This window comes from Staurois parvus, unplaced genomic scaffold, assembly GCF_062004578.1.
Source record: "Staurois parvus isolate SC_StPar_1 unplaced genomic scaffold, SC_StPar_1.0 ptg000827l, whole genome shotgun sequence".
In the NCBI taxonomy this organism is placed as follows: Eukaryota; Metazoa; Chordata; class Amphibia; order Anura; family Ranidae; genus Staurois; species Staurois parvus.
In genome coordinates, this window is record NW_028318623.1 from 4,862,386 (window position 1) to 4,877,410 (window position 15,025).

General features: G+C 41.2%; 1 protein-coding gene across 1 annotated transcript; it reads right to left on the reverse strand.

The window, feature by feature from the left end:
- Positions 1 to 1,741: 1,741 nt before the first annotated feature.
- On the reverse strand, positions 1,742 to 12,997 carry LOC149443868 (trypsin-like). Its single transcript, XM_089655193.1, has 5 exons — positions 12,874 to 12,997; positions 11,558 to 11,720; positions 9,494 to 9,753; positions 5,040 to 5,176; positions 1,742 to 1,946 (listed from the first exon to the last, which is right to left on the reverse strand). Exons 1-5 carry the CDS (start codon positions 12,911 to 12,913, stop codon positions 1,797 to 1,799), a joined length of 750 nt encoding a protein of 249 aa, XP_089511319.1. The 5' UTR covers positions 12,914 to 12,997; the 3' UTR covers positions 1,742 to 1,796.
- Positions 12,998 to 15,025: the final 2,028 nt, after the last annotated feature.

A 15,025-nucleotide genomic window follows, 5' to 3' on the forward strand; every position in this document is an offset into this window, starting at 1 on the left:
TCAAATAAGGGGTCCTATGTTACAATGTAACATGACCTGTTAAAATGTTTAAAAAGTTAAAATGTTGTTAAAAGTTTGATTGAAATAGCTTTTGACTTCAGTAAATATGCTGCAAACACGACAAAGGACAATTTTTCAGTTCTTTACAACCTATAAAATGTTTTGAAACTTACTGTGCGGAATAATTTGGAACGGTGCATTGTAAGTGTTTTATGTTTAAAGAAATTAGGAGGTTTGTTCAATAAAATTTGAATTGTACTCTTAATAGTTGATAACATGAGAATTATGCTGACTGTTATTTACATTAGGTAAATGAGAAAAATATAATTTGCATAATAATTTGGAACAGGGTGTATATATTTATTCTGCTTTATGTAGAATCCATGAGGGGAGCAAGATACCAAAGGCTTTGTAATGGCTGTGGCATGAAGACAATATACTGGTCCCCAAGCAAAACCCAGCAAAAATATTACTATCATATTTACATATTTTAAGTTCTGAGCAGATTTGACCAAAACCAAAAGGTGTGTGGGCTCCATATCCATTGTATTCATAAAGATCGTAAGAGTTTTTTTCAAAGCACTGATCATGTAAGAAGGACATGTTTCTGTTAAATGTAAACCTGTTATGAGAGGGGGGACCTTGCTAACCTGTTCTGCAAATGCCAGTTTATTGGCTGATTCACTGACTTCTATTCTGTTAGAATTTCTAAAGTCCAGGCACATAAAAAATACACATTTAATGTCATTGCATATTTGTTAAAATGATTAAATGTATTTTGAAACTGAACTTATATAAACTTTCATCTACTGCCATGCACCCTATTGTTCTTTTTCCTGCTTAATTCATCTTTTATTTGATCAAAATGTCAGTAACCAATTTTTAGGAAGATACAAGGAGGCACCTCAATAAGGAAGATACAGTATACTGTACATATGAGTGGGAGAAAGCTGGTTGTGTTTCTCCAGGGCTTTGTCATGAGTGCCTGGAACCAGATGATCACCGTTCCAGGAAATTGACTGATCTGATCAGAAGTTGATGATTCCCTTGGATTGGAATGTTGCTATGTATATCTAATTTATTATCTGTAATGTATATTTAATCCAAGCTAAATAAATGTATTTTATTTTACATTTTTGTCAGTTGTTGAATTATTGCAGCGCACCCATCTATCTGAAAAGTTGTAAACCTCTGAAATAAAAAGCGAACAAAGCATATCCTTCTACAGCACAAGTGTCAAACTGGCGGCCCTCCAGCTGTTTCCAAACTACAAGACCCATGAGGCATTGCAAGACTGACAGTTACAAGCATGACTCCCAAAGGTAGGGGCCCCCTACTGACCCTGGGCCCTCGGGCAGTGCCCGAATGCTCGAATGGTCAGTCCGCCCCTGAAGCTAAGCGTCATCAGTTATTTATTAAATACCCTGTGAAGCCTATGAAATACCTGCTAAGGCCACCTAATAACCAACAAAAGTGTCAATATAGCACAAGTAGAAGTACGCATGGACCTGCACATTAAGTGGTTACCTTGATGTTATTATCTGACTTCTCTGAACTAAAGGTGTCTATACAGATTCTCTGTCTTTAGCTGTATCACTACAATAGCTGCATGGCTTGGTAAAAATATAACAATCTCCTTTTGTAAAAAAAACCTTGGTGGCTTAAAGACATTTTGCATTTTGTTATGCACACAAGAGTCCAAAAAACCAAAGGCAGTAAAAGGAATACGGACACTCGGAGATGCTGGGAACATGCACTATGCTTTATTTTACGTTTGCTTAGGTATAATATTGGCTTCAGTTATTCTCCATAACGTTTTTAATCCAGTCAGAATAGATGCAGACTTTGTTGTAGACACCAGGAAATCCACGCCAGGCGCAGTTTCTACCCCAGGAGACCACTCCAGACAGCTGACCATTGCAGACCAGTGGTCCACCAGAATCCCCCTGTGAAAAAGAGATACATCAATGCAGGAAAGTACTTTAAGGATACGACCACTAATAATCAAGTTTTGTGTTTACTTGTTTGGAATAAACCATCCTACAGCTTCTGAAAGTATATACAGTGGGGCAAAAAAGTATTTAGTCAGCCACCAATTGTGCAAGTTCTCCCACTTAAAGAAATGAGAGAGGCCTGTAATTGGCATCATAGGTAGACCTCAACTATGAGAGACAAAATGAGAAAAAAATTCCAGACAATCACATTGGCTGATTTGGAAAGAATTTATTTGCAAATTATGGTGGAAAATAAGTATTTGGTCAATATCAAAAGTTCATCTCAATACTTTGTTATATATCCTTTGTTGGCAATGACAGAGGTCAAACGTTTCCTGGAAGTCTTCACAAGGTTGGCACACACTGTTGCTGGTATGTTGGCCCATTCCTCCATGCAGATCTCCTCTAGAGCAGTGATGTTTTGGGGCTGTCCCTGGGCAACACGGACTTTCAACTCCCTCCAAAGGTTTTCCATGGGGTTGAGATCTGGAGACCGGCTAGGCCACTCCAGGAACTTGAAATGCTTCTTACGAAGCCACTCCTTCGTTGCCCGGGCGGTATGTTTGGGATCATTGTCATGTTGGAAGACCCAGCCACGTTTCATCTTCAATGCCCTTGCTGATGGAAGGTTTGCACTCAAAATCTCACGATACATGGCCCCTTTCATTCTGTCGTGTACATGGATCAGTCTTCCTGGTCCCTTTGCGGAGAAACAGCCCCAAAGCATGATGTTGCCACCCCCATGCTTCACAGTAGGTATGGTGTTCTTTGGATGCAACTCAGCATTCTCTCTCCTCCAAACACAACGAGTTGTGTTTCTAGCAAACAGTTCTATTTTGGTTTCATCTGACCATATGACATTCTCCCAATCCTCTTCTGGATCATCCAAATGCTCTCTAGCAAACTTCAGACGGGCCCGGACGTGTACTGGCTTAAGCAGGGGGACACGTCTGGCACTGCAGGATCTGAGTCCCTGGTGGCGTAGTGTGTTACTGATGGTAGCCTTTGTTACGTTGGTCCCAGCTCTCTGCAGGTCATTCACTAGGTCCCCCCGTGTGGTCCTGGTATTTTTGCTCACCATTCTTGTGATCATTTTGACCCCATGGGGTGAGATCTTGCGTGGAGCCCCAGATGGAGGGAGATTATCAGTGGTCTTGTATGTCTTCCATTTTCTAATTATTGCTCCCGCAGTTGATTTGTTCACACCAAGCTGCTTGCCTATTGCAGATTCAGTCTTCCCAGCCTGGTGCAGGTCTACAATTTTGTTTCTGGTGTCCTTCGACAGCTCTTTGGTCTTCACCATAGTGGAGTTTGGAGTGTGACTGTTTGAGGTTGTGGACTGGTGTCTTTTATACTGATAACAAGTTCAAACAGGTGCCATTGATTCAGGTAATGAGTGCAGGATAGAGGAGCCTCTTAAAGGAGAAGGTACAGGTCTGTGAGAGCCAGAAATCTTGCTTGTTTGTAGGTGACTATATACTTATTTTCTACCATAATTTGCAAATAAATTCTTTCCAAATCAGCCAATGTGATTGTCTGGATTTTGTTTTCTCATTTTGTCTCTCATAGTTGAGGTCTACCTATGATGCCAATTACAGACCTCTCTCATCTTTTTAAGTGGGAGAACTTGCACAATTGGTGGCTGACTAAATACTTTTTTGCCACACTGTATTTACTTTCAGAAGCTGTAGGATGGTTTATATTTACCATTGTACCCAAAAATTCACTTTATCTCTCAGTGGCTATAATGTTATGGCTGAATGGAGGTATATGTCAACCTCATTTTTTCAATTTGAATGTAGTGCTGCTCAGACACATTTGTCCCACACAGGATTTGATATTTCACCAGAACATTGTTGTTGTTTGTAAACGTGGAAACTGGCATAGAAAGTCTTCCACTACTCGCTTCCTCTGCCTTGCTCTGCGATAGATTTCATCAGTCGGAGCTGCAGTTGCAGTAGTGGAAGCCATCGAATAGTGGAAGCCTTCCTCTTCCGGCTTCTGTGTTTACCAATCACAGTGGCAAACAAGTGAGCCTTCAAATCATGTTCCATCCTGTGCTAATGGAGGTCTGGATCGGGCTGGGACACACAGCTTCCCCCTTACCCCTCACTTGACAAAACTGTGCCCGGCGGCTATGCCTACTGAACCCCCCAAATATCCTCTTTTCTTGGCTTGGTGACATCAGCAGTCTACATTACACTGTTACTAATGAAGCTTGAGAAAGAGGGGGTTACAAATATACAGTGCAATTATAACACCCCTTTTCCACACTTCATTGATGGCCATGATAATGTTTCAACTCCTCTTGGGAGGAGATTATTCGACATTTCCAAGTCCTGCACTTGCCTCACTTTGACAGGGAAGAGGGAGGGGAGAAACAGCACAATACTATCAACTGGGCAATAACTTATGACTCCAGCCAGTTGATAGTTTGACAGTTTGATTGAGAACCCTAGGGTAGGTGTCACCCGGTGCGGTAACACTTGGTGACACCCCCTCCGACGATCCCCGCAGAATGGATCGGATCTGCGGATTGAGCATAATGGATCGGACTCTGATCCATTATGCTCAATCCGCAGATCCGATGCATCCTGCGGGGATCGTCGGCTTTCTTTACAACTTACCTTTTCTTGGAGCAGGTCCGGTGTCACCCCGTATAGGTTGCATGCCGACGAGGATCATATCCATCCTGCGGGGATCGTCGGCTTGATTTACAACTTACCTTTTTGTGGAGCGGGTCCGGTGTCACCCCATGCGGACCGCACATCCCTCATCTGCCTCGGGACGCCACTGATTGAGAGCACAACCAACTGTAACAGTTATTCATCGTATTGATGGCTTCAGTTCTGCTTTAAGTGACACAACTTACTCCTTCTGGTCCTGAATGGGCCCCTTTCTGCCCTGGGCACCATAGTCCAGTTGGTAGTTCTGCCATTGGTCCTATAGCAGTCACATGGTCTGCTATGGATATAACTACCATCCAAAAATATAATATAAAGATATTTATGACTATTCATTTTACTATATATCTTTAATACTCACCTGGCATGAGTCTTTTCCCCCTTCTAGGTAACCAGCACAAAACATATTTGAAGTGATCATGTCTGGATAAGAAGATTTACAGCTGGAGTCCGACAAAACAGGGAGATCGAGACACTGCAATTTTGTAGCATATTTCACTAAAAAAAAGTATAATATATTGTTATCAATTACAGTATAGTTCAGTAACGCAACTTAAAAGATGAAAATAATATATGAGATAGACTCATTACATGCAAAGCAAGATAGTTCAAGCCGTGATTTGTCATCATTGTGATGATTATGGCTTACAGCTCATGAAAACCCCAAATCCACAATCTCAGAAAATTAGAATATTACATGCAATCAATAAAACAAGGATTGTACATAGAACAATATCGGACCTCTGAAAAGAAGAAGCATGCATATGTACTCAGTACTTGTTTTGGGCCCCTTTTGCAGCAATTACTGCCTCAATGCGGCGTGGCATGGAAGCTATCAGCCTGTGGCACTGATGAGGTGTTATGGAAGACCAGGATGCTTCAATAGCGGCCTTCAGCTCTTCTGCATTGTTTGGTCTCATGTCTCTCATCTTTCTCTTGGTAATGCCCCATAGATTCTCTATGGGGTTCAGGTCAGGCGAGTTTGCTGGCCAATCAAGCACAATAATCCCATGGTCATTGAACCAGGTTTTGGTGCTTTTGGCAGTCTGGGCAGGTGCCAAGTCCTGCTGGAAAATGAAGTCAGCATCCCCATAAAGCTCGTCTGCCGAAGGAAGCATGAAGTGCTCCAAAATCTCCTGGTAGACGGCTGCATTGACCCTGGACTAAATGAAGCACAGTGGACCAACACCAACAGATGACATGGCTCCCCAAATCAACACAGACTGTGGAAACTTCACACTGGACTTCAAGCATCTTGCAGTGTGTGCCTCTCCATTCTTCCTCCATACTCGGGGTCCTTGGGCCTCTCCATTCTTCCTCCATACTCTGGGTCCTTGGTTTCCAAATGAGATGCAAAAGTTGCTCTCATCAGAAAAGAGGACTTTCGACCACTGAGCAACAGACCAGGTCTGTTTTTCTCTAGCCCAGGTAAGACGCTTCTGATGTTGTTTGTTGTTCAGGAACGGCTTGACAAGAAAAATACGACAATTGAAGCCCATGTCCAGGATCCGTCTCTCTGTGTGGTGGCTCTTGATGCACTGACTCCAGCCTCAGTCCACTTCTTGTGAAAGTCCCCAACACTTTTGAATGGCCTTTTCCTGACAATCCTCTCCAGGCTGCGGTCATCCCTGCTGCTTGTGCACCTTTTTCTTCTACACTTTTCCCTTCCACATAATTTTCTATTAATGTGCTTTGATACAGCACTTTGGGTTCATCCAATTCTTTTGCAATTACCTTTTGAGGCTTTCCCTCCTTATGGAGGGTGTCAATGATGGTTTTCTGCACAACTGTCAGGTCAGCAGTCTTTCCCATGATTGTGATTCCTACTGAACCAGGCTGAGAGACCATTTAAAGGCTCAGGAACCCTTTGCAGGTGTTATGGCTTAATTACCGTATTTTTCGCTCCATAAGACACACTTTTTTCCCCCCAAAAAAGGGGTGAAAATGTCAGTGCGTCTTATGGAGCAAATATAAAGTGGCCAGTCCGGTATTTTTGCGGCCACCATGTCAGAATACCGGGCCGGCCGCTCAGCTGTTGTCTCCTGCAGGGCCTAACCTGTTCCTCGCTCCAGCGCTGCACAGTCTTCCCGCGCTGGCTTCTGTGACAGCCGGGTGCCCACTGCGCATGTGCTGCGCTTTGTGAATGATCCGGTGTCTTCTGGGACACATGACAGGTCCCAGAAGGCGCCGGGCCATTCACAAAGCGCAGCGCTTCTCACGCATGCGCAGTGGGCACCCGGCTGTCACAGAAGCCGGCCCGGGAAGAAGAGGTAAGGACAACTCCGCGGAAGTGGGAGCGGGTACCTGTCAAATTTAGGTACCCGCTCCCCCTCCCTCCCCAAAGGTCAGCAGTCTCTGGTCATTCCCTGCACTGTCTGCAGTCTCTGGTCATTCCCTGCACTGTCTGCAGTCTCTGGTCATTCCCTGCACTGTCTGCAGTCTCTGGTCATTCCCTGCACTGTGTCCGCAGTCTCTGGTCATCCCCTGTACTGTGTCCGCAGTCTCTGGTCATCTCTTGTACTGTGTCCGCAGTCTCTGGTCATCTCCTGTATTGTGTCCGCAGTCTCTGGTCATCCCTTGTACTGTGTCCGCAGTCTCTGGTCATCCCCTGTACTTTGTCCGCAGTCTCTGGTCATCCCCTGTACTGTGTCCGCAGTCTCTGGTCATCTCTTGTACTGTGTCCGCAGTCTTTGGTCATCTCCTGTACTGTGTCTGCAGTCTCTGGTCATCCCCTGTACTGTGTCCGCAGTCTCTGGTCATCTCCTGTACTGTGTCCGCAGTCTCTGGTCATCTCCTGTACTGTGTCCGCAGTCTCTGGTCATCTCCTGTACTGTGTCCGCAGTCTCTGGTCATCTCCTGTACTATGTCTGCAGTCTCTGGTCATCCCCTGTACTGTGTCCGCAGTCTCTGGTCATCTCCTGTACTGTGTCAGCAGTCTCTGGTCATCTCCTGTACTGTGTCCGCAGTCCATTGGTTCAGAATATTTTTTTTTCTTGTTTTTTGCCTCTAAAACCTAGGTGCGTCTTATGGTCAGGTGCATCTTATGAAGCGAAAAATACGGTGGCTGATTAGAGTGGGACACTTTGAGGCGAGAATATTGCACCTTTTCCAATATTCTAATTTCCTGAGGTTGTGGATTTGGGGTTTTCATGAGCTGTAAGCCATAATCAGCACAATTATGACAAATCACAGCTTGAACTATCTTGCTTTGCATGTAATGAGTCTATCTCATATATTAGTTTCACCTTTTAAGTTGCATTACTGAAATAAATGAACTTTTGTATGATATTCTAATTTTTCAAGTTTTACCTGTATATATGTAAAGTGCTGCATAAAGTGAATGCACTATATAAGTACCTGTAATAATAATAATAATAATAATAATTATAATAATAATAAGAGCTGTCCTGTGTCCTCTGCACACTTCCTATGTTAACTTAAAGATCTCTTTTGCCCTCCCAGTTTTCACGTTGATGTATGTTTCCAGCTTGGGCTAATTTATGTTTAATAATCATAAAATTTCATGAAATTGTATTTGCTGTTACAAACATATTGATAAGTGATGAATTATGGTAGGGAATGGTTGGGGTATTTGTTTTTATTGGTAATTGACTTAAAAATCATTATGAATGATGTACATTCTTCTAATTCTTGTAGGTAATGCGGTTCATGGGTTTGCATTAATTGATCTTATTGGTCAGGGAGGAAGGTTACTGTGTAAATCATTTTTGAAATAACCACGTTGTTAAGGTTAAGACCTTTCACTTATAGGTTGTAGTGGTTTTGGTGGTTTGCTTTGGGGAAATACTTAGTTTTGCGTTCTGTTGTGTTGTGGTGTGCCCATTGGTGATTGACCTTTCCTACCATGCCCGGCATTGCAAAACATTACGAGTTAAATACTGCTTAGACTTCTGAACAACCTACCAGTTCTGAAAACCTACCAATGCCTATAAGATCTTATTTTTACAGACATCATTTTTAAAAAAGGATATTCCTACAATGCAAGAAAGAGGAGTAGAACTCTGGAAGCAAAGTTGCAGTAGCTGCACTAAATTGGGCAAGTCCAGTAACATATCAATAAGTGCATGCATTACTAAAATATTGTAGAGAATTGTGAAGGATCTATAACCAAGGGCGGACTGACCATTTGAAAATTCAGTAGGGGGCCCCATGAGATGCCCCTGGTACCTTTTTCATAGGCTTTTTTGAGTTTGAGTAAGGACACCGGGGCCCCATGATCCCCTATTTCCCGGGGGGCCCCATGAGTTGTTAGTCCGCTCCTGTTTATAACTTAAGCTTTTGTGATTGTTTGGGAGCTTTTTGCATTTTTTGTATGCACTTATTGAATTTACTAATTGATAGTTATTTTTGTTGCAGTGAGCACGCTATCGGCACATAAACATCGGCCATCCAGCAATGCATATGTGCCAGTGTGTGGATGCTAAAGCTCTTTTGCCACTTTACATTTGTATCAGAGGGTTGTACAAAAGTTAAGATAACACTGGCCTGCTGACTGGACAGTAAAGGAGCAACAGCACGCTGATAAGTCATCATTCTGCTGTTTTCTCCGTTCAGCATATTTGTAGTCATTACATGTGCAATGCAACACAGCCTCGCCCTACCTCTCCCAGTCTGCTGCCATGCAGGTTGTATAGGTCCAATATTAAAACAGACCCTGCCTGCACTCATTTTTTATTTGCTTTATTTTGTGTATTTATTTATCATTAGGTCCTTTGATTAACTGAATTTGATGTTTTTACTGAATGATGTTCAGCTTTAAAATGAATAATAATAAAGTCCAGAAAATGAACTTACCTCCAATGATCCTTGTGTTTCCCCAGCCTGACACCAGGCATTGGCTTCCTACTGTTGGACAGGATGTGGCTAGTGGGATGGGTTGAACGTACTTATTGAACTGGGCAGGCTCGGCTAGTTTGACCAACATGAAATCATAATCAAAGGTTTTTTCGTTATAGTCGGAGTACATTATAGCTTTTTCCACCTGGATACGTTGTTCTGTTCCTTCTTGTTTACTAACATCATGTTCCCCAAGGTGAGCAATCAGGTCCCGGGGCCTACAAGAATAAAGAGGAACAGTAGATATCAAAGTACTCCATTGATCATAGGGTGACTACAGATAATGTGCAAAATGTAGAGGATTTCTATAAATAACATTCATGGCTAAACAATTAAAAAAAAATAAATGCGGCAACTAAAGAAAATAAACATAATCACCTAGATGGCTTCAGAATGATGCATCTGTCCCCCATTGGCTATGAGATCTGAGTGATCAAAGACCACTGATCGTTGGGTTCTTGGGTCCTCTCTGAGCACAGAGTAGTGACTGTTAGTCACAGCTCTATGCTTTCCCCCTCCAGTGCTCATTAGAGTGCCAAACATTATTGCCAGGATCCCTACGGAGCCTGGACATCAGTCGACACTGAGCTTTAGCCCACGGTCGGCTGAACCTGGATCACAGAAGTGAAAGACTAAATGTGCTCCTCTGACCCACAGGAGAATTATGGCAAGGAGTGCTTTGGCCATACTTGTCCATTAATAACTTTGCAGGACCTTGGATCTAAAAATGGAAGGTGTACATTGTTGACTGTGTTTTTCTAGCTTAAGTCTTTTTGGTAGAGCAAAAAACATGGTCCACCATGCATTGGCTATAAATAAAAAGTCCCTTTGACCACCACCCACTGAATATTCTTTGTATGATATTACAGTAAAGATGAGGATGATCTTACAGCCAACCTTGTTCAATCTGCTACATAATACTCGTTTCTAATCATTATTCTCTATCCTATATTTGGTATTGGGTGACTTTTTGGGTGCTTCTGCTACTTAAAAGCATCATAAACATAATATACAGACAATGTATCCAATAAACCATAGACAGAAGATGGTAGTTGGGTTTGTGGGCATAGTCCTACATCTTAAAAGATTTATTATATGAACAATATGAACAAAAGCCAGCCATTGTAAGCAACCCTATCAGTGTTAGAGGATAAATTCACCTTTGGGAACATGTTACATGTTCCAGCCATTTTTAGGGTTCCCATATATGTTCCCATAGCCGCAGCCACATCCGCCCCCCTCCTTCTGACAGATAATACGGGAAGAAGTCTCCCCGTACTATCTGTCAAATTTGAAAACACACAGCCCACAGGGCCCCATCATTCATCCACAGACTTCCATGAATGAATGAACTGCAAGTGCTGACAGCCGCTTGTAGTTTTCAATGAACTACCACGGTGCTGTGGAGCACCACGGTAGTTCATTGATGCTTCCTGTCAGAATATCTGCTTGTCGTATACATCTCGTATGGCAAGCAGATATTCTGACAGGTCTGCAGGAGACCTGCATGGCATCAGCAATCTACTGATCGCTGGTGCAATGCTTTACAGGCTCCTGTAGACAAAAATAATAAATGCACATTTTTTACCTGCAAAAAAAGTGTATGTATTATTTTTGTCTAAAAGGTGAACTTAACCATTAAATGTGTTGCCCACACTTCTTTAGCCTCCACTTTTGCTGGAGCACTTGGCCTGTTAAAAAATGGAAAAGTAATGAAATATAAAACACTCTGGTGTTAATGTTAATGACAAACTGCATGAAATACAGTATATATTTTTCAATTTTGCCCATAGCTACACTTTTGTGGAAAGCATGGAGAAAAGCGGGTGTACTTACAAAGTAATGGATGGATTGCCCACTGCTATGTTTGTTCAGAAAACTACAGATCGCCCTTCTATGGCTGACTTAAGATTCTATGATCTATTCAGAAACCCATACTAATTCAGCCCTAGGCCACTGGATTGATCTGCATTCTGGATTGACAAGTCTTACTTATATACAAAGAAGAATCATGGAACTTACGGTTGATAGCAATGAGCTGCAGATATGATCCACCGTGATGTGATCAGGGAGCCACCACACCATTGTCCTCCACGAGTGGTGAAATAAACCTGCCAAGGTTGGGAATTGGGGGCACACTCATAACCATTAATGATCTTATCATCATCGGACCAAGGAGCAGCAGCTGCAAAGGAATCAAAAAGAGTTTATTAACAAATACTTGGAGCAGAGACCCAAAGTTAGCTGCCAACTTTTTGGGAAAGTGAAAAGTTTACTGCCACTTCCCAAGAGCATGTAATCATCTTCCCTTTGCTCCCCCACTGCTATGTTCAGCCAGCAAGAGCAAACAATTATACTCATGTATACTGACTCTAGGGGGTTTATTTACTAAAGCTGGAGAGTCCAAAATCAGACTCCCTTCTGCATAGAAACCAATCAGCTTCCAGGTTTCATTGCCAAAGCTTCATTGAACAAGCTGAGGTTAGAAGCTGATTGGTTTCTATGCAGAAGGGAGTCTGATTTTGGACTCTCCAGCTTTAGTAAATAAACCCCTATGTGACAGCGCTGAGCAATTCACCAAGTGCTAGACTTGTGACATCGGGAGAATCCATAACCTTGGGTCACCTACAACTTGATTGACTAGGTGCATTGACAGGGCAGTTCCTCTTGTCCCCAGCAGCTGAATTGTGTGAAGATGGAGTGATGGATGGGGCAGTATGTGCTTCTGGAGGGAAGGGAGGGGCAATTGAGGATTAAAATGTATCTTTTGTTTGAGAGAGTCTGCTATTTCTGAATGCAGCATCACAGTAGGCATCATCCAACCCCTTGTATAAAAACAAGAAGTCCTGGGCAGGTGGGCTATCTAATCTGTAGGCATTATAAGGTTCCTTTTATTACTGTTTCATCATACCCTTGATCATCAGGTTTACGGTGTTTTTAAATGCCGATGGCAGCTCTACAGTATATGCATAATGTACAAATGTACCGTATTATGTAACTGTCTATAAAGCTATTTTTCTTTATGTAGCATGTAGGAAATGGTTAATATATCCACCATTTTATTGTTTTATTATGTCTGTGCCCTATTAAAGAGATTTACCTTCCCTTCCTGTCTCAGAATGACAACTTTAAAATGTTGGGTTTCCCAACACTACCCATCATGAACAAATAGAGAAGGTGAGTCTACCTAATTTAAAAAAATTAAAAGTTACGTTTCTAATCCTTCTGCATTTTATCGAAAAAGAAAGAAAAATGTTTTGAATATACCTGCATTTCAAGACAACACAATTTCTAATTCAAGCCACAACAGAAATGATATGAGGTGTGATGGTGATTACCTGTAAGCCCCAGGAACATGCATATCCAGATATAAAGCATAGTGAGCTGATGGGAACTCTTCTTCTTTGAGTTGTTGAAATTTTGAGAGGACTGTTGCCAGCTCTGGACAAGGTTTATAAAGGTCTGCAAAGTGGACAGATTGTCTGTTCCCATTACTCACTTCCAGACACCTGACCATTCCCATGTTATCTGCACAGATATTTCAGCTAACTCATAGGAAACAGTGACTGCTACGTACAGTATATTTGTCATCAACTTGTTTGATTCTTATTTACTTGGGGTATTTTTATATTTTTCTATATTAACTGCACAGTTATTAAACAATATTTGGTGAAGCAAAGTTAAACATTTAAAGATGGTAATTCCCCATCTATTTATATCTCAGCAACACATCCCAGGTAAGTAAATGCCAAAACTATGGCTTACGTTAGGCTTACGTCAACTTGTTGGAAACAGTGATATGGACTTTTGGTGTGCATATATTTATGAGAGGATCAGAGAATTCACAAACAATGTAAAATCCATACACTTTATTAGAAACATTAAAACTGGCCATTGGTTACAAGTCATAGCATCTTCCATATACAGTACAATAAACTGCCTACCCCCCTAGTTGATAACTTAGCGATTGTACATATGTCTAGAGATCTTAGAGAACATATCACAGTATTTTCTAGTAGGGAGGATGGCAAGTGATAGATAGATTCTGCACAGGCCTAGTGCATTACCTTAGAAAATGGGATTTATTAATAAATAGTAAAATACTCCCAAAGAAATGTAAAATCAAATTAAAATGGGAAGCATGTTGCAAGGGATGCAGAGTGGTTCAGGAACCCTTGTGAGCGTTCTGGTGGGGGAATGTGAGCCTATGGATAGCTGGTGACTGCCGCGTTTCGAGGTTGTACCTCTTCCTCAGAGCCATGGATGTGGTTATGAAGGAATCAATGACTTGCCACATGAACCTCGACTCCCCTGTGGGACTGCAGGAGAGATAGGAGCATGATAATGGCCTGCTTAGATATAGTTCTTTTACATGGCTCAGTGTGTAGGTGGAGATGCATCTGCCAAACCACCACAGGGTGATCAAGTGAAGAACTTTCTAGTATATCTATAACTCATGGATTCAGCTTAAGGCTGCTGTTGCCTGTAAAAGTCAAAGTTCTTATGTTTTGCTGAAGGATGCCATAGCACATACTCCAAAAACAATGATAGGCTTGCAAGTGTGCCATTGACTCTAATGAGGAAAGTGGAGAGACAACGCTGGACCCGCAGGTTCACTTCACTGGTGTTGTTATCTTAAGATATTAATGTTGGTGTAAATGATCTGGTCCCTGGGCAGGGGGTCCAGGTACAACTTTATTTCATTAAAGTTTGGGGATATAATTCGAGAAGCAGCCAGCGCTTTTCGGGGATCTAAGTGCCCCCTTTATCAGTGCTAGAAAGAACATAAGAAGATTTCCATTTCAATCTGATATCAATACAATGTCATCATTAAAACCAGCCAATCATATTGAGAGTCAAAATTCTGAATCAAAATAAAAATGAGAATATGGTGCTGAAAAACAAACAAAAGGAATAAAAAGTAAAAATATTTAAATAAATTACATATATATATATAAAATCAGCATCATTATCACCATCATCATCATCATCACTATTATAAAAATTATATACTATTAATGATATAATAACTTAATAAAAAAGAGAAGAAAAAAAGTTGGTTAAAAACGTGTATGTGTATAATTTGAAACATACATTATACAATCTAATTGCACAATCATAGGGCATAAAAAAATAAAAAACACAAAAGAAATCCAATAAATAAATGATAAATAATAGGTAAAATAAAAAAATATAGCAAAATAGAAACAATAATAATATTAAAAATAATATTAACAGTACTACTGACAATAATAGTAAAACTCACTAAATACATTCTTGGCAGTAAACTGATTCATAAGGTATAGATGTATATATACGAGTAAAATGATCAATGTATAAATTGAACCATACATTATACAATCTGATTGTACAATGGCAAAATGGTACGAAAGGTAATGAAAATTATATTAGTGTTAATACTGCTAAGAATGATGATACTTTTTATAAAATAATACATTCTGGTTAAACAAAAATTGGGATCTAGTAAAA